At 43.4% G+C, this 19,426-nt stretch overlaps 2 protein-coding genes across 5 annotated transcripts in view; one reads left to right on the forward strand and one right to left on the reverse strand.

The window, feature by feature from the left end:
- LOC122623075 (nuclear factor of activated T-cells 5) overlaps positions 1-14,451 on the forward strand; it is a 38,266-nt gene extending 23,815 nt beyond the window's left edge. For 2 of the 4 annotated variants that reach the window (XM_043801996.1, XM_043801995.1), the window contains exons 2-10: positions 625-749; positions 907-1,304; positions 4,165-4,803; positions 6,107-6,527; positions 6,635-6,791; positions 6,859-7,106; positions 7,176-7,359; positions 12,057-14,054; positions 14,154-14,451. In XM_043801996.1, coding sequence (XP_043657931.1) covers positions 625-749; positions 907-1,304; positions 4,165-4,803; positions 6,107-6,527; positions 6,635-6,791; positions 6,859-7,106; positions 7,176-7,359; positions 12,057-14,054; positions 14,154-14,158 — 4,175 coding nt within the window. In that variant the 3' untranslated portion in view covers positions 14,159-14,451. The remainder of the gene's footprint in view (positions 1-624; positions 750-906; positions 1,305-4,164; positions 4,804-6,106; positions 6,528-6,634; positions 6,792-6,858; positions 7,107-7,175; positions 7,360-12,056; positions 14,055-14,153) is intronic. The other 2 variants (XM_043801998.1, XM_043801997.1) reach the window with 1 other exon arrangement.
- Positions 14,452-16,093: 1,642 nt separating this feature from the next.
- On the reverse strand, positions 16,094-19,284 carry LOC122623263 (DNA ligase 4). The gene is made up of 4 exons (XM_043802309.1): positions 18,848-19,284; positions 18,615-18,779; positions 17,641-18,551; positions 16,094-17,579 (listed from the first exon to the last, which is right to left on the reverse strand). Exons 1-4 carry the CDS (start codon positions 19,158-19,160, stop codon positions 16,212-16,214), a joined length of 2,757 nt encoding a protein of 918 aa, XP_043658244.1. The 5' UTR covers positions 19,161-19,284; the 3' UTR covers positions 16,094-16,211.
- Between the last annotated feature and the right edge of the window lie 142 nt (positions 19,285-19,426).

A 19,426-nucleotide genomic window follows, 5' to 3' on the forward strand; every position in this document is an offset into this window, starting at 1 on the left:
CAGAAAATAATATAAAATAAAATAAAATAAAATAAAATGAAATCAAATAAAATAAAATAACGCTTAACTGCGGTTGAAATTGAAATGGAAATGCGAATGCAAATGGAAATTGAGCTTCAATTGAGATGAACAATGAGTGCAACACTAGCATCAGCATCACCATCATTGTTACGAGTGCAGCTGCAACAGATTCTATGCTCAGGCGACACTAAACGGACTGTAGGTCTCCGGGTTTGCACTCTCCGGCGGAGTTCAATGCACCCCATAGACGTCGCAGCATTATCAGTTTCCCCCTGGCATAATATAACTTGCAACTTGCGAACGAACGGGCGTCACAGTCACAAATCAGACAATGTTTTCTTGGTTCCTCGCCTCTATCTGGATTTTAATTCTTTTGTGCTCCAATAAAGCCCAGTACCATAGGCGCTATGTGCAACTGCGAATGGGAATGAGGCGATCGTGTATAGGAGTTTTCACTTTGACCTGCCTCCAATGGGCAGCAGCATCAGCATCAGCAGAAACAAAAGACATAATCAAACAGACATACATATAGTACATACGATGTATATGTATATATTAATCAATTAATACTAATCACAACTCTGGTTTTTATTTACATTCCAGGCATGAGAATGACCATGTCCACCAATTCCACAATGAGTGCGCGAATACATCGAAAAGGATTTCGCATACCCTCGAAAAGACAACCGGGTAAGGGATTGCCCGGCAAGCTGCACACCATAACCAGGGTGAGTCGATCAATAATTAAGCAAAAACCCAATTAAAAAGAGCATAGTATAAGAAACAGGGTGGTGGGATATTAAACCCACTTCTTACTTATTTAGTGGCTCTAAATGGCAAAGTTATTGTACTGATGGGCTCTCCATTTCCCTGGCATTTTTCCAGGCGGGTCCTGGCAAAATGGTTCCTGGCAAGCGAATACCACAGCGACCCCATCCGCCGCCCTGCGACAACTCGAACGACAGTGGGCTGGGCTTCGATCAGCACACGGAGCTAAGGAGCACGGCAGGCGCTGGGGGCGTGGCCGATCCTGCGGCGAATGGAGGCAGTGGCGCCAACGCCGGCCAGCGATCCAGTTTGCTGGTCAACAGCGCCCTAACCAACACAGTGGCTGCAGCAGCGGCCGCAGCAGCTGCCGCGGTGGCCAGCAACACGTTGCAGCAGCATCAGCAGCACCACCAACAGCAGCAGCAGCAACAGCAGCAGCAACAACAGCAGCAGCAGCAACAGCAGCAGCAACATTCACCGCAGCAGCATTTAATCAGAGCGATACCTGTATCAAGGTGAGTCACACTGCCACTGCCACTTGCCCCGCAATCCAGAGACATATATAATATGTAGATATACGAGTATATATGCCGCCCCCCTCAGTCCCAAATGCGTCTTCATGCGAGTTCATGCGCAGGCGCAACTCGAGATAATTGCCAGCTCATGATTTCATTTCGTTTTGCGTTTGATTCATGGTTTCGAGTGAATGAACACACCCACACTCTGATGCACAAACTTACACATGCGCGCACACATCGCAGAGATCTTGTACGATGTTTGGGCTCCAATATCCATATATTAGTATTATTTAGCAGATTGAGACTTTTTGATCGTCCGCATGTCCGCAATGAAAAGAAAAAAAAGAAAAGGCAACAGATTTCATATCTTAAACACTGGGGTCGCATCATATCAACTGTGTATAAGATGAACTTGTTCATAGATTTGGAACGCCAATGCATACTTTTTATACCGACCTTCTGTTACACTTCAGCAATACGAAAAATACATATTTTACATTACCACGAATTTAAATGGGCTTCTGGGAAACACTGCAGTTCGCATTTTAATGTTTGTTTGTTTGTTTGTTTGCTTGATGGGAATGATCGGGCTCAAATAGCTGAAACTCCTCCATAATGTCCATAATTTCCAACTGACAACTTTATTAGTTCAGTTCAGTTCAGTAATTGGTTTCAATAGGAGCGCGTGTGCCTGTGCGTCGATCGAGAGAAATGGGATATTCAATACTATGGGAATGATATATTTACGTATGTGGAGAGTTACAAATGAATATACGAGTAGGTATACTGCAAACTACAGGCAGCCTTAGTTTGCCATGCTGTAAGTTGGGTATTTATTTGATTTCTAGGCACGAGAATCCTTTAAAACCCTGAGATACTGATGATGCACATAGCATATGCTTTCATTTTTCCACTTTGTGATGTGGAGACTCTCGCCGGACAGGTTTTCTTTGTAGGTCATGGTGAATTTGTTTATTATAATTTAGTTTGACTCGATGCGGATTAAGAGATTTCGGATTCAATTTAAATTTGTACGAGCATATGAGTTTCTCTGTGTGCGCGGTCGCAATGTGTATCGTTGCTGTTTGTCTGTTTGTGCTGTTTTTATTTTTTGTTGTCATTTAGTAGTAGCTATTGTAATTGCATGGCTCCTATCTGTGTAAATCGCCGCATTATCTTATCAGCTTATCAGCTATTGCAAATTGCAGTTTTTGTTTGGAATCTGAAAGTGGGCAGCACGCAGAAGGCACAAGGCAGAAGGCAGAAATCAGAACTAGGTGAGCTAATTCAGCAGGTGCTCGGCTCTTGGGGTTGCCCCCTTATCGCTGAGAAATCCAGAAAGAAAACAATGGAAGTGTTGTGATTTTTATGGGGTTTATTTAGGGCTTGCGGTAATTACAGGAAAGATCGGTTAATTGTTAAGTGCTTGCTTTTTATATCTATCGACATTGACATGCTACCAAAAGAGGTGCTCTACAGGAAGTTCTGTTTACATTTACATTTTTTCTACTGTTTAAAAACGTAGTCTTAAAATTTCTTCTTAAATATTCATTTGGCAAAAGTTCGTTGGAGAATATTCTGTGGTAAATTTGTTTATTTTTTCAATTTGTTTGGCACTTTGCCGCTGTTGTTTTTGTTCATCTTGCAGATTTGCACATTCTTTGGCGCTTAATTTAATTATTTTTCTTGGCGCTCTGCGTCTCTGTCGCACTTTGGCCAATGACTTTTAGATGGGGGTATTGTTTTGTTGCTGAATTGGTTGGTTTCTTGTGCTTGGTTGGTATGTGGACGCGATTACTTATACGCACTGTTGCCGCCGACCGCCTTGCGATTCGTGATTTCGCTTTGGTTTGCGCCGCTGCATTGCTTTGCTTTGCTGTGCTCCGTTTATTATCAATCAGCTGCACTCTCAGTGCTTCATTCGCCCGATTTGGGTTAGGATTGAAGCGCAGTATCTGCGCCCGAGATTACGTATACGCGTTATGGATGCAGGGAAATTACGGCATGCGACTTTATCAGTTAGTTGTGTTAGCTAATGTGCAAACCTAGTTCCACAACTGAGGGAATTTCTTGTGGACTTTCTCATGAGCAAGCAACATAAACAAGCGCATATTTTGCAATCTAAACTGAACTGGAAAAAGGTAACAAGAACCACCGAGTCCATTGACATGAAACTAGATGCATTTGATTGATTGCCAACCAATCGTTTGTGTTTTGATTTTATCTAATTGAACTGCGTTGCTGCAAATGCAAAACATTAAAGTAACTTTTAATTTGTGTAGGAACAAATTGTTTAGCAATTAGTGTGCAAGCGTTCGAAACAATATTGATTTCCCTGTCCATTTAAATGAAATCAGTCCTCGATTCAGTTCAGGCCGTTAGTTCCGATCAGTTCCGTTGGGTTCCATTGAGTTCCGTTGAGTTCCGCCGAGATCTGTTCAGTTATATTCGGTTAGGTTCTTTCTATTCAGTGTTGAGTGTTGATTTGGGTTCGTTGAATGCATTCGAAATGCAATCGGACATTGATTGGCGCATTGCAATTCGAAATCTATTTGTTTGCAATCTCCATTGAGACAAACAATGCTGGGCTCTCATGTATTTGATGCCAATTATAATTCTACCTAATAGATTAAAAGGTATCCTGCCAGTTTTGTTTGTAGTTAGGTGGCTCTCTATGCAGACATTGAAAAATGATGATTTTAATCTATTCAAATCTGTCAAAACTTTGCCTAAACAAAAAAGAAAACAAAAAGAATACGATCCATAAATCGATTTATAAAACATTATGTAATGCGTGCGTGTGTTGCTGTTGTGTATCCATGTACATGAATGTCTGTATATATATGTTAACGTATAGATCGCGGCACGACACGAAAATGATGGCTCACTATCTGGAGGATCTGGACCTGATATCGGCGTCCTCCTCGGAGGACTCGGCCACCTCGACGCCGACCGGCTTGGATGAGGACACGGGCTTTGTGAACGACAACAATTCGACGACAGTCGGTGGCAATAGTAACTCGGATCCATTTGGAGACGTCTTCCAGGCAACCGAGGCGGCCGTCGCAGCAGCCGTGAATGCCTTCAACCTGCAACAGCAACATCAGCAGCAGCAGCAGCAGCAGCAGCAACATTCGGTGCAACAGCAACAGTTTCAGTACAACGGATTGCTGTTGCCCCAGCACCAGCAGCAGCAACAGTCGCAGCAGCAGCAGTCGCATCACCAGCAACAACATCACCATCACCGCCATGGCAAGCACATCAAACGCAAGAAGCTCGAGTGCAACCAGGTGGAACTGGACAACGACGATGCCTGCAGCGAGGATGAGTTCATCCGCAAGATTGCCAGCACGGTGACGGTGGCGGCATCAACGGTCGATGACACGCCCTCGCCCCCGCCCCCGCCGCTACCCATTGCCGCCGCACCTGCCACGCCCACTGTTAGCCTCCTGCCGCGCATCAGCAGCAACAACAACAACAACAGCATTGAGACAAAGTAAGCGGCGTGTTTGCTATTGCAGCGTTAAAAAGAAAACAGTGTTTGCCACACAAATAACTAATACGGTCTTTGGTAAATTTTTGATAGTCTAATTAAGTTCTACAATTTAAAACCACAAAATGTGTAACCAAACTGCAGAACTAGATACACCTTTGGATCACAAAATATTGGTTTACAACGAAATTTAGACTAAATATTTCGACTGAAAACTTGCCTCAGTATTATGGACACAAAATTTTGTAGCAAAACTTGCGTTAACTAAACAGAAAACGGACTGGCGCAAAATATAGTGAGCTTATATTGTTAAAGTTTATACATTCTAAAAAAGAAAAGGTGCACAAACAAATTTATAAAACAAACAACTCAGAAAGTGGCGCCGAAAATATTTTAATGACCCAGAAATGTTTAAGCAATGACAAATTACTAGCTTTACTTTCAAAATTGAACGGCAAGTGCCATCTACACGCAAAACAATTAGAAGCCGCAAAATAAATTGTTTTTGGTGCCAGTATAATTGACTCTGCACACGGTAGTCGATAATAAAAACAAAACGAAAAAAAAAACTTTTGTTATTCCCAGATTATTTACTTTGAAGGCTTTGACTTTTGTTCTTTAATAATTGCCAAATGTGCGTTTGTTCCCATCTTTCTGTATGTATTATTTACACATATATGTACATGTGCGTATGTGTCCGTTTGTAAACAAAGGCGTATAAAATTCGAAACGATTGTAAACAATTGGTCAAAGCTAAGATTTATTTAAACAAAACTAAACAAAACAAAAGAAAACAAAACGAACAGAATGCAAAGTGCAGCAATGAAAATTTGCGAAAAATTCCTTTTCGGCCTTTTTATGTTTCATGTGCGTGTGTGTATGTTTGTGAGTAATTAACAGCATTCAAAAAAGTCATATATCATTCATTATTCAGCACAACACATTTAACCAAATCCGTATCTGTGTGTTCGCGTAGCTTAGCCGCCTTTTCTATTTGTATCTTTGTATCTAAAAACGAATTCATGCAATCTCATGCCGCCCCAGCATCCCTTTTTTTCGGCCAGCACATGTGAAAAATACAACATAAATCATTTAACCCAAAACGAATCGATTCTAGATTTCCTCATCGGCCAAAGTTCAAGTACAAGTTCCGAGTTTTTTTTTCTGATTTTTTTTACGTTTTTTTCATTTAACGATCCTTAGACAAATAAACTGTGCCTTCGATTTTTAACGATCGAATGGAAAAGTTGCGCCGCCAGTGAACATACTAATGCAGTGCGATCCATCTACTTGTTCCAACCCACAGATTCATATCGGCCAGGACTGTCACGCGGGTGGCCAACAAACGGCAACCCACTACCCCGCTGAACAGCGTCGCCAGCTCCAACGATGGCCAGGTGCAGCTGGAGATCGTCTCCCAGCCGGAGCAACAGCACCGGGCACGCTACCAAACGGAGGGCAGCCGGGGAGCCGTCAAGGATCGCAGCGGCAATGGCTTCCCCATCGTCCGACTGACCGGATACGACAAGGTGGCCGTCCTCCAGGTCTTCATCGGCACGGACATTGGTCGCGTGGCACCGCACATGTTCTACCAGGCCTGCAAGGTCGCCGGCAAGAACTCGACGCAGTGCAACGAGAAGAAGGTCGACGGCACCATGGTCATTGAAATCGATTTCAAGCCCGAAACGGACATGACCATCACCTGCGATTGCGTTGGTATCTTGAAGGTGGGTCACACAAAAACTACCAGGAGCAATATTCTTCCTCGATGAGAGTTTCGATTTGTATTCAGTTGAAGTTCTAAATACTAATTACCTTTTTATTTTGTTTGCAGGAACGCAATGTGGATGTAGAGCACCGCTTTCCCGAGCACCTGGCGCAAAAGAACAAAAAGAAATCGACTCGCTGCCGGATGGTGTTCCGCACCCAGCTGAGCCGTGAAGACGGCACCACCGAGACCCTACAAGTCTGCTCGAATCCCATCATCTGCAGTGAGTGCTCAACACATTTAGCTGTTTAATTACGCTGTAATTAATTTGATGTTCGTGCCTTTTGTAGCTCAACCACCTGGCGTGCCGGAAATATGCAAGAAATCATTAAACTCCTGTCCCGTTGATGGCGGCCTCGAGCTATTCATTATCGGCAAGAACTTCCTGAAGGACACACATGTGGTGTTCCAGGAGACCTACGACAGCGTCAACGGCGACGATCCGGCCACCGAAATTGCAGTGCGCCAGCAGCTCATCGGCGGAACCGCAGCACTTTGGGAACAAAGCGTTCTGCCGGACAAGGAGTACCTTCACCAGGTGCGTGTCCCATTGATACCCATTGATACCATTAACTCACTAACTAACCACTTGTAATTGTGCCCGCAGACTCATCTGATATGCACGGTGCCACCGTATCTGCACCAGAACATCCTGAAGCCGGTCCAGGTGCAGGTGTCGATCGTCTCCAGCGGCAAGAAGAGCGAACCGCACACGTTCACCTACACGCCCAAGGGACAGTACACGACGCTGGCGGCAGCCAGCACGTTAAGTAACACAATCCACGCCCAAGGTATCTATTTGTTGACTAAGCGTTCGATTGCACCCAACCAACCAAATTACCAACCACAAACTCCCAGTCGGAGATCGCGAATCGTTAGCTGTATAGAATCCCCGAAAGAAATCGAGCAAATCGAAATACGAAATAGAATAACAAAGAGAATAAGATACGTACTTGAGGTACTCAGGCTTAGGCAGTTATTTAAAGTGTATGTTTAGTGTCATTTCTTATTGTACCTCAACCACATTGAAGCTGCAACTTTTTTTTTTATCTTTTATTTTCTTCAGATCCAACAATCGAATATTAATTAGCTAAACTAGAACCGTTTGTGGTTACTAAATACAACTATTACTATTCAAATCGTATAAATTAATAAGCGATAGGTAAAACAAACTGATCTCTTCATGCGTTATTCTGCTCTTCCCTTTCCCCTTCTATTTATCATCTACTTCCCTTTCCTCTCCTTTCCTTGGTGGCTCTTTGTCTGCGGTCTGGCTAAAAGTATTTGCATTCATTATTAAATATATACTTAACAATTAGCAAGTCTGTGTGTAGCTAGCTAACAGAACAAAGAAGACTGAACGAAATCACTTTGCCAAATTAATATGCTTTCGAACTGAGAAACTGAGATATGCAGAAAGAAAATTCAACAAAATTCGAGGACTTTTAAAACAATTGAAGGAGTACCATATGCCAAAAGAGGCAAACATTTATTAGAAGTACGCCATGTCATTCAGAATAGTTAGTTTAAGGCTTAAACAGAATAATTTTAACAGTTTCGGCCATTATTCTCATACATTTTGCTCGAAAAACTACTAAAAGGCCTCGAATTCATTGCCTTATCATTACATATACTAAATAAATGTATATTCACGCATACATGGGTCACTAAGAAGGGTAATTTGATGCTCATTTCTTGCCTGCTACTCCTGTTCTACTCCGTTTTCCTTCATATAACCGTCTACTCTTTATTTGGCACCGAATAACGCATGAAAATATCAATACCCCCCATATAATTAAGTAGGAAAAAGGAACAAAAACCAACGAGAAGTATAACATAAAATATAACTTAATCTATAAGCACAACAACAGAATGATAAATGATAAACGAAAAAACTAAAAATCTAAATTAAATTAATAACCATAAATGATTAAGGCACAGGACGGTGCAAATCTTCGGAGAACCGACTCCTCCGGTCTTCCCCCACCTCCCGTCATATTCACTCTTACTCTCTGCTCCTCTCTCTCTTCGTCTCTGCTCTCAACCCTCCACCAAAGAAAGAAAACTCAGGAGCGGAACCGGAAACTGATCGAAACAACTCTGCCGAATGAATGAACTTGATTTTTCCCTCCAAACGAAACCAAACCGAACCGAACCGAACCAAACCGTTCCTTTGCGATGATGAAGAATAGTTTTTTCTATTCTATTTTAATATAATTTTCTGTGTAGAATATGAATTTCAACCATGCCTGAGTCGAATTTCCATTTCCTTGCTTATTTTAAATATGTACTTAAACACAATACAAAAGTTTCGCTTTTCCTTGGGTACTTTTCTTCTTGCTTAAGTTATGCGTGTGCCTGTGTTTGTTTGCTTGTTTGTTTGGTCGAGTGTTTGCGCGTGTGTTTGCCTATTTGACTATTTGACTACGTGTACGTATGTGTGTGTGTGTGTGTTTGTGCCGGGGGTATTTTGAATGAATTGCAGAGTTTTCTTGATCATGTTCAGCCGAGAGAAATACCCAAAACAGATGAAGGAAAGCCAAAAACCAAACCAAAGATAACATAAAAGAAACCGAACATAAACCGACACACGATGATTCAGCAGCAGCAGAAGCAGCAGAAATATCGGGAGGATATACCTACCTATAAACCAGACAAGAAGAACAGCAAGGCAGATCCCCCCATAAAATCTGTTTTTCAAGTCAGGAATGATAATGATATAAATAACATTAAAGATCAGGATGTCTTTAAAAAAAATACATCTAAACAAACAAGAAAACTCCCTACCCCACCGTACAAAAAAAAAATACTACCTCCCCCTCCCAAAAAAATATGCATATATATATTTTTACTTTATATTCTTCCTCCTTCCCCTTCTCTTAGCAATTTAGGTGCTCAATCTAACTATATAGTCAAATATGTAAATTTTTGAGTGCTATAAAATGCAAGGCCAAAATTAAATCCAAATTAAGTCATTAATCGACAGTCAATCGACAACAAGTATATAGACACCGATATATCCTGTATCTCTCTATATATATGCAAACACGAACAGTTACCATAGCAAAGTGGCCAACGAAAAGCGAATAAATCAATCGAAAGCTTGCCTGGAAAGCAACGCTGGACAAAAGCGATGTAATCGAAAGAATCGCAGCAATCGCTCGATAAGTGACTGCCAATCGCTTGCGTTCGAGATGCCGATCGATACTCACACACCCACACACGTCACACAGACACACAGAAATCAAGTTATATAACTAATTTTGAAGGACCTATGGCACCGAGGCAGCAATATCCTATCCAACCCCATGGCAAATGATGACCGGCGACGGATTTTCAGCCCCAACGAGACTTCAACAGCCACCTCTGCTCATCTCTAGCCCCATCTCTAACCTTCAACAACAACAACAACAGCAACTACAGCATCAAGGATAATTTTAGGGTACTGGTTAAAAAAAAAAAAACACAAAAAAAAACCATTCAACTCTTACAGAAACAAATTACCAAAAAATAATTACCGATTGACCAACGTACAAATTCTTTTTTGCCATTTCGTAATCCATTTTCTATATGTCTATTAATAAATACACACACAACCAATACCCTACCCCCCTCACACACACACACACACACACACACATACACCACATTTACCATTGCTATTAACTATAAGGGAAACCCATTTCACATATAACCTTAGAGCATTACCTTTAAGCGTCTATATATACCATATATTTGCGTACTCACATAAAGCTAACACCATCTAAAGGTTTTTTTGTCCTGTCCTGTTTGTGAATACCTCGAGATCGGAGTTCAGGAGTTGTCATATGTTAGGGCTCAGTTAATTTGGCTAGATTAGCTCTGAAATTGCTTCGATATTTAATCATTAACATGTAATCCCTTAAAATTCTTCATAAATGCAGTAATATTTCAGTAGATTCATATAAAAAATGCAAGATGTCATACATGTATATTTCCCAACGTATAATTTCTTAAAAATATGGGTAACCTATTTAATGGCATTCCTTTCCTAGAACATTCATTGCATACCCTTTAAATATCAGTTTCAGCCCTCCTCTGTCTAATCATACAATTCATGTACAGAATTTGCAGTTCTATGTGAAGATCCAAATCTCGGGACTAAAATCCAATGGCTACCTCAGGATTAAATTGAATATATAGAATTCAATATACAGACAGTGGCAGGGTGCAGTTTAAAGTCATAAACTCTTATGTATAAATGAAAAGATATGATTTTAACAATTAGAAATAATAATGTAAGCGGGAACTTGTTCTGAAAGACCCAAAATAAGAGGTGGTAGTGATGGGACTCGTCTAGAACGAGTGGAAATTCAAGCATCGCTCGACTTCAGAGCCTCAACATTACGCCTAGAGAACGACAACAGCTTTAGATCAATGCGACCCCGCTTAGGAATCGAGAACTGGGGAAAAGAAACTTGGGTTTTCTGGCTCCTAATACTAATCCATAAACACCCTAAATCTAAGCACTAGATCTTAAGTTCAGCAATTAGAGGTAACTATTAAGTCTATTCATTAGTAAAACGAAAAAGCTTGGAGTGTGTCAATGTGATTGAATGATTGAGTGCATAATCTTTACGATTGGTGAATGCGATTCGAGCGATTGATTGATTTGTGCGATTGCCGATGAGAATTAGTTGAATTGTATAGTTTCGTAACGTCTGGTGTTCTGAGATATTTATTAAAACAAATCTGGTCTCTAGCTGTGTGTGATTGATGAAGACTTAAGGCTTACTTAGAAGAGTCTGTCTGATCCATTTTCGATCGGGTTTGTCTTGTCATTTGTAGTGTTCAATGATTGCTTTTATAATCGATCTGGTCAGCTTGGTGTGGTTTGATTTAGTCAGTCAGTCAGTCAGTCAGTTAGTCAGTCATTTTTGTGTGTGCTGTTTGAAAGAAGAAATGTTCTAAGAATATTTCAAGGACTCTTTCGTAGCTATCTTGTTGCTCTATTCCCTTTTCTTAGTGCCGTGTGAAAGGACATGCCTGTGATACTTCGTAGCCAAGCTTATATACTCCTAAGATCCTAAAATAATTTAGACATCTAGTTCTAATTAGTGGCTAAGATCTAGACTTACATACCAACCGCCTCTGCGGAGATGGCAGATCCAGAGAATTCGAGTGCTTTTCCATCGCTATAGTTTAAGTTTTTTTTAGTTTGTAAGTTGTAGTAGCCCCGGAAAGAAGTGAAAGGCACTCGGATTTTACGGACCTCTCTCTGCAAACCCCACCCCCCCCTCAAGACTCTATCTCAGAAACCTGGCCTAGGATTAAGAGATCCCCAACCCCTCCCTATCAAAAAAAAAAAAAAAGAAAACCCCGAATGCCTTTTATTATATCTTTGTTTCTTATGATTTCTTATTTATTACGACCCAATGATTCTTGCATGACATACCACCAAAATGAGATTACTAAGAGGCCTCTTTTCTGTCCATTGTTCCTCTTGTAGATGTGAGCGGTTTCATGGACACCACAGTAGCGTCCAATGCGGGTGGCTCCAGTGGCTGGAGTGGGGCAGGCGGTTCGGGAAGCAACCAATCTGCAGGCGATAATGTGGAGGCCAAGCACGAGATCGATTCGGGCATGATGCCCCCGCCCATCACCACCCAAATACCGATGGGCGTTCGACGCTCCTCGCTGCCCAGTGTCACGCCGATGATTACGGACCAGCAGCTGGTCCATCTCAACGCAGTGGCGGCCAGTGCCGAGGCCCTGAAGACGGAACTGGAAGACAGCAACTCGCACAGTCCCCTCACCGGTGAGTCCACACCGGACAGCCCGAACGCAGCCATGCAGTATCATCGCTTTGCACGAAAGCCCAGCCTGGACACCATCATGTACGATCAATCCAACAGTCTGCCCGGTTTCCCGGCCGTTGTGGCACCGGCTACAGCTGCCGCCGTGGCCGCTGCAGTGGATATTGATCCGGCGGCGGTGGCCGTGGCGGTGGAACTGGCCGTCAAGAACGAGATTGTCAAGCATGTCGTGCAGCAGCACCAGCAGATGCAGGAGCAAATGCAAGAGCAGCAGCAGCAGCAGCAACAACAACAGCAGCAGCAACAACAGCCCCAACAACAACAGCAGCAGCAACAACAGCAGCAGCAGCAACAACAGCAGCAGCAACAACAACAGCAGCAGCAACAGGTGCACAAGTTCATCGATGAGCTGACCAAATCCACATCGGTGGTTTCCAGCAATGGTACCACGGAGCCGGCTCTGTTCACCACCTCGGCGGTGATTGATCACGCTTTGACCGATATTCTGCAGGCCAAAGTGGGCATTGCGCCGCCCAATGTGGTGCTGGAAAGGAGTTTGTCCCTCAGCTCCACGAATTCCAGCAGCTCCATGAGTGGCAGTGAGAGCTCCCCGAATAGTTCACCCCTCACCCAGGACATCATACTCAATTCGGAACCGGCGGCAGCACTGGCCGGAGCCGCTGCCTTGGGTGGCCCGGCGCCCGTTGATGTCACCGGTGGTCTGTCTACCGATATCATCATGAATCCCGCCGTTTCGCCCTCGACGATTTTGTGCTCCGCAAACGGAGCGGCCACGGCCGTGGTGCCCAATATACTGGCACCCCACCAAGTGACCATGGCCAACTCGATTTTGAACGACATAGCCATGCAGCCGGAACCTACGCAGCAGGATGCAGCGGTGGCAGCCTTGGCATTGAGTAACATCATGATGAGTCCACCCACCGCGGCATCGGGTGTGGGAGTTGTGGACACACTGCCACCGACACCAGCGGCTATGCAGCCAGAGGTCGCAGCCACTGCCACATCCACGGCGGTCAGTAACATGATTATCAAGGCGGCGGCGGACTTTATAACCACCCAGGAGCAGGAGCAGCACCACTACCACCACCATGGTCGCGTCCACTCCCATTCGCCACAGGCAGCCGTCGGAGTGAGCGGTAATCCGGCCGAGACGGCATCGGATCCGTTAGTTAATCTGCTGTTGAACCACTCAACCACACCAGAAACAGCGGCTGCCGCTGCTGCCGCGGTAGCTGTAGAAGCAGCCAACTTCCAGTCGATGAATCACAGTCACCACAGCCATCATGGCCATCATGGTCACAGTCATAGTCACAGTCACAATCATAGCCACAATCGCGTCACGGGACACGTTTCCGGACATGTGACCAGCCACCATCATGGTCACCACTTGCCGGTGGTGCCGCCGACACCACAAGAATCTCTGATCGTTGCCCTGGCCAGCGAGAATGCGCTGCAAAAGTCGGTGGCCACCGCCGCAGTGACCACCAATGGAGCAGTGATGACGCAGCAGGCATCTGCCCCAAACACAGCGGGCAGCATACTCCCGGCAGCGGTTGGAGCGGTAGCTGCGGCGGCCGCCGTGGCAGTGCAGCCGCCCATTCCCCAGGAGCTGACCACGATGTCTGACCAGGATCTGATCAGCTACATCAACCCGAGCACCTTTGATCAGCGTGAGTTTTCCATCATTATTTCAAACTATCGTGTTCCCCTTTTGATATAATATCTTATGTGTACTACTTACTGACTGATTTCTTTCACATTGTTTACAGTTTAAACGGCTTGCGATCAACAAATTAAACTATGTGGACTTGCTTTTTTTTTAATCAACGATAAATGTCACTCCTACACAGGCTTAGTCTTAAGTATATATGTAGTATATAGAGAAACACACAACAAAAAAAAAAACACAAACGATAAGACGGATTAAAGGTTTCATGTGGACCAACATTATGACCAAGCGGATGGATAAAAAACGGGATCAGAGAATAAAAACCACAAACACAAACACATTAGTAGCTTTAGACTTGCTTACGTTTAGGAATAAACCCTATTTTATAAAAATACCTACATTTAATGTTTTGTTTTTTTTTTTTTTTTGCTATTTTAATATTGATTTAAAAAGAAATGATCAACTTATCTCAAAAGGTTAAATTAAAACAATGATAACGACTGCCATATACCTACGAAATATAAAGTGAAATCCCGAAAGTGAAGAATGAAAGCAGAAAATGAAGAATTCAAATATCAACCTTGAAAATCGATAATTATGGAAAGAACGAACTTTCATGAAACAAATGTTGATTAACACTCTTTGCTGGAAGACCTATTTTCATAATTAAGTCTGATTTGTAAACTTCCTTTTTAATTGTTTGAGAATTTTAGATATACCTTACAATTTAAGCCTAACTAAACGTTTTGGTAGTAAAATTAAGCTTATTTAACGTTTGGGTCAAAAGAAAACCACGAAAAGAAATTATTATTATACAGTTAATAATTTATACAAAAGTAGCTACGAATATAATGAATATGCGAGAAATTCCAAAAGACTTTTGATTTAAAGAAAATGCAATTATTATTTTGTTTATGATTTAATCATTTTTATTTTCAATTATATTGAAGGAACGCACACAAATAAAGATGTAACTAATGTTATTACTATTATATTATTATTATAAAATCGCTATTATTATGCATACCCTTAATGTTGATAGTTGTTATGTGTAGCGTTGTAACCTATTTACCATACCAGAATAAGAACCACAAAACTGAAAATATAAGAGAACAAACCCACAACCAAACTACATTGAAAAGTAACGAATAAGTTTAATATACAGATTATCAATTGAATGACCTTCAACACTTGTTATATCCCAAATAAAGATCAAGATCGATAGAACTCTGCATTTGCATGCCCAAGCCCAACTATTTATGTATAAAAATCTACAAATATTCCAACCACGAATTTTGCCCCCTCCCAAGAATTGAACTAACTGAGAAACTGAAACTAATAATGTTTTTTTTTGTTGGTGATAAGCTTGATAAAGTTTAAACAATTTGATTGACATACGTAATCTATATGTACATGTTCATAGAGTCGATAAATGTGTTAAACAATCTCAGAGATTGCATATTCCTCATACAATTAAATGTTAAAGTCAAGTCAATGAACGATAGAGATAGCGTTAGTAGGTGCAAGTGAGATGGAGAGAGACAGAGAAAGAAAGAGAAGGAGAGAGAAGGAGCGAAGAGCTCGCGCTTTAGAATTGTTAGTGTTAAATGTTATACACCGATATATACATTATTTATGTTATATATACAAGCATACATATATCGAACTTTACAATGAATAAAATAAATGTATTTTTGATGTTCTTATTGCCCGAAGTGCAGAACCGATAAACCATTGCATACCCCGAAGAGAACTCCCTGAACTTTGTAACACCGAACTGTCAAATGCATCAATTGGCGAAATAATGAACCTAACATCCACACTACCCTCAAATTTGTCCAAAATCCTCCCAACTGAATCAATACTATTCTGCTCGTTATCTCTTTTTATGTGAATAAAAACGAAATCTTTGAAAAGTAACAAAGCCTGTTGTGTACTTACTCCCAGCAATTAGTTAAATAACAGATGTATGCTATTCCATGTTTGACTTTACATTAGAACTTTTGATTCAAGTTTTTTGTAAAACTTATTTTACGTGTACAAAAGGGTCAATATGGGTTTATATATTTAGGTAGATACAATTTATATATAATAAATATTTAACAGGGATAACAAGTAATTTTTAACAAAATAATAAAGCCTTAACAAACTCATCGACTTAGACGAAACACTGCATAGGAAGTAGGAGGCCTTCACGATGCGACTGATGGATCCATGCCGAGTTTAGGACCTTGTCAGCGCTCAGCTTTGAATGATTGTGAAGCCAGTGCTCAAAGTGGTCGTTATCTATGTCGGAAGACATACAGATAATTCCAAGATTTAGTTGCGGATCGGAATCGTCGACTATTCGGCCGCCGTTTTGCATAAACAGAAGCCTGGCTAATTCATCGCTTTGCGGACTGTAGAAATACGCATGAAGATGCCGGAACATGTTGAGGTTCTTTTTCCCATCCAGAAGCTGATCCTCAAGTGCATTTACTTTGGATGCGCTCATGCCAACCACATTCTCAGCTGTCAAATGAATGTCTTGCAGCAGGTCCTGCAGCTCCTCCACGTTGGCGATGTCTTTACTGTAGCTATCACCGTGCCGGTCAAAGCACTCAGCCAGATCCTGCTGCAGTGGTTCAGTGGCCGCTATAATATCCCTAGGCCGCAGTTCAAGCTCCTGCTTCTGGCACACCCTCAGTAGCCACTCCATGCGCACAATGTCACAGGTGCGGGGCTTTTGAAGGATGAGCCGCTTAACTAAAAACGTCTCATCGCCTGCGATGCAAAAGCACTTCGGATCATTGGGCAGGGGATTCTCCACGATGCAGCCACCGTTTTTGACGGCCAGCTCCTGCAGCTGATGCTTGCTGTGTCGTCCGGCAGATCCGCTCAGAATGCAAAAGCTCAGGCCGTCAAAGAGTTTGGAACTGCTAGTGGAGGGGTCCACGACATAGCGCTTCTCATAGACGGCCAATCCCAGTCGACTTCGCTCGGAGGGCGTCATCCGCATCTGCTTCCGCTTGGTGGTCACATCCTCCAGCCGTAGCTGCCGCTTGTTTAACTTCTTGATGGCCAGGGAACCCTCGCATAGGTCGTTAAACTCCTTAAGTGTCATACACTCGTTCCAGGGCTTATCATCTCGTTTCATCTCAGTGCGCGGAAAGTGCAACGATTTTCGGGTGAAAAATGCTCCATTTGGTGCCAGGTCGGCAGCCTTCACCTGCAAAATCACCGAGTTGTGCGGTTCAATCCACAGATCGGGGCATCCTGACCGATCTTTGGGCTTGTAGTGATACCACAGTGGCGGTGGCTCATTGACTACATCATGCCAATGCGGTTTCAGAGTGTGATTTAGCACTCCGCGCTGTTTCGTATTGTTGGCAACCACTCCAATGCTGAAGACTTCGGGACGATTGGAGCTGCCAGGCGGCGCGGGCTGAAGAACTCCCAGCAAAAATGAGTCCACAAAAGTGCGCTTGCGGTTGTAGAATGCACCGATGATCAGCACATCGAACTCGGTGATCAGTCCCTTGATGTACTGGTTGGAAAATTGAAATGAGCTTATATTATTCCACCCTGCGAAAAATTACTCTACTCACATCAGCCTTGTCCTTGTACCACCCGCCGCCTAGCCTAACGCCAGGCTGATATCTGGATCCCTGCTTCTTCAGCACAATGCCCTCGGCGTGAGAGTCGAGTGCCTGCTGAAACAGCTCGTTGAACTCGTTGACGGAACCGATTTTGCGGGCACGCATTAGCTGCAGCACACCTGACTGTTCAACAATGAGTTTCTGCAACTTGTACGCCCGCTGAATGTAGGTTTGGTCCAGCAGACTCTGGCCATTGAAGTATAGCAGATCGTAGACAACGAAACAGGGCTGCCAGCTGCCCTCCGGCTTCAGGCTTTTCACGTCCGTGTTCTCGCCTTTTTCCCGAAAACGCAGCTGATTGGTGTCCCACACCATCATCTCGCCGTCGAGGATGATGGACTCCAGCCCGAGAGGCAGAAGACCCCTCAGCTTTGGCGTCAAGGTGCCGTGATCGTAGCTATGACCAAAGTTCTTGGTGTAGTCCACTCCATTGCGGGAAATGTACATGAAGCGACCTCGATCGATGTGCAGCTGAAAGCGTTCGCCATCCATTTTGGTCTCCAGATAGAGCACATCCGACTGCATTAGCTCCTGGATGTCCCCCGGGAAGCGTTCGCACAGCATGGGTCGTATCTGATGGAATGGCCGGATGACGGAATTCAGGTTTACAAACTTGACCGCCGCTTTGCTGTCCTTGCTGGTGCTGGCGTCTAGGTCGGTGGTCCGTTCTGCCAGCAGATTGCACACATGTCCCAGATCGGAGCAGCGCTGGTAGATGTCCTGCGCCTTGGGATGCAACACACCGAAGATCTTCTGCTCCCCGATACCCAGACCAAGGCTCTTCAGCAGCAAGCGGATTAGCCACTTTTGCTCCTCGGGCGACGCTTGCTCCGTAAACCGGATGAGCTGCTGCTGCTTAACTGCAAGGAGTGGCGATGTCGTGATAGTCTTTTAGTCTTTTAGATGAGGGTTACAGCACCCACCTTCCGTGTCCTCGTTGGCAATGGTGTCCAGCATCTGATGGATGTGATCCAGCCTCAAATCGCTGGGCGGATTAAAGCACCTTGGCTTGAGCACGGAATAAACGACGTCACCGTAGTCCCGGTACATGTTTCCGGTGCGGTGCTGCAGTCTGATGGCATCGCTGGCTAGTGTGGACAACAAGAAGGTTCTACATAAGTTCGTAATTCCAACGCCCACGAGTTTCTCCACTCACAGTCCGTTGGTAGCTGGAGCACCCTGATGTAGAGCCTGCCCAGCGCGGTGATCTGCAATCCATAGGTATCCCGACCCGTGTCCGCACCCGGCAGCAGCAGTCGCAGCACGGAATAGAAGCTACTGACACCGCTCTCCGGCTGGTCGTCGTTTAGTCCCGTTTGCCGGCGAAAGGATTCGCGGTGCCGGCAGAAGGACTCGTAGTAGCTCTTGAGGACCTCCTCCTTGCTGGCCACCTTCTTGGAGGCCTTAAGCTTCTCGAACAGGCCACAGATATCCCGGAATTTAATCGTGCTGGCTATATCTACGCTCATTTTGTTGTTCAATAACAATATTCAGTTGTAAACAATTTCATCATTTTGAACAACAATTCAAACAGTGTGACCGCTGATGTCAACATAGGATAATACTCATTTTAGACAAGTTGCAAAATTAAATGCCAGAATTAGTGGCACAAACAATTTTAATTAACCTAAGTACGGCTATTTAGCATAATAAAAAGAATCTAGTTTATATGTACAACTTAAAATTCGCAGACTTCCAACTATTAAATACCAAAATTAATCGATAGGCCGGTATC

Source organism: Drosophila teissieri, chromosome X (assembly GCF_016746235.2).
Source record: "Drosophila teissieri strain GT53w chromosome X, Prin_Dtei_1.1, whole genome shotgun sequence".
Taxonomy (NCBI): domain Eukaryota; kingdom Metazoa; phylum Arthropoda; class Insecta; order Diptera; family Drosophilidae; genus Drosophila; species Drosophila teissieri.

What these genes read in the sequence shown, in the direction of transcription:
- LOC122623263 (XM_043802309.1), bottom strand. Translation starts at nt 19,160, where the DNA reads ATGAGCGTAGATATAGCCAGCACGATTAAATTCCGGGATATCTGTGGC. An exon ending in GCTCCAGCTACCAACGGACT is followed by an intron (nt 18,780 to 18,847) that starts GTGAGTGGAGAA and finishes TGTCCACACTAG; the next exon opens with CCAGCGATGCCATCAGACTG. An exon ending in TGCCAACGAGGACACGGAAG is followed by an intron (nt 18,552 to 18,614) that starts GTGGGTGCTGTA and finishes CACTCCTTGCAG; the next exon opens with TTAAGCAGCAGCAGCTCATC.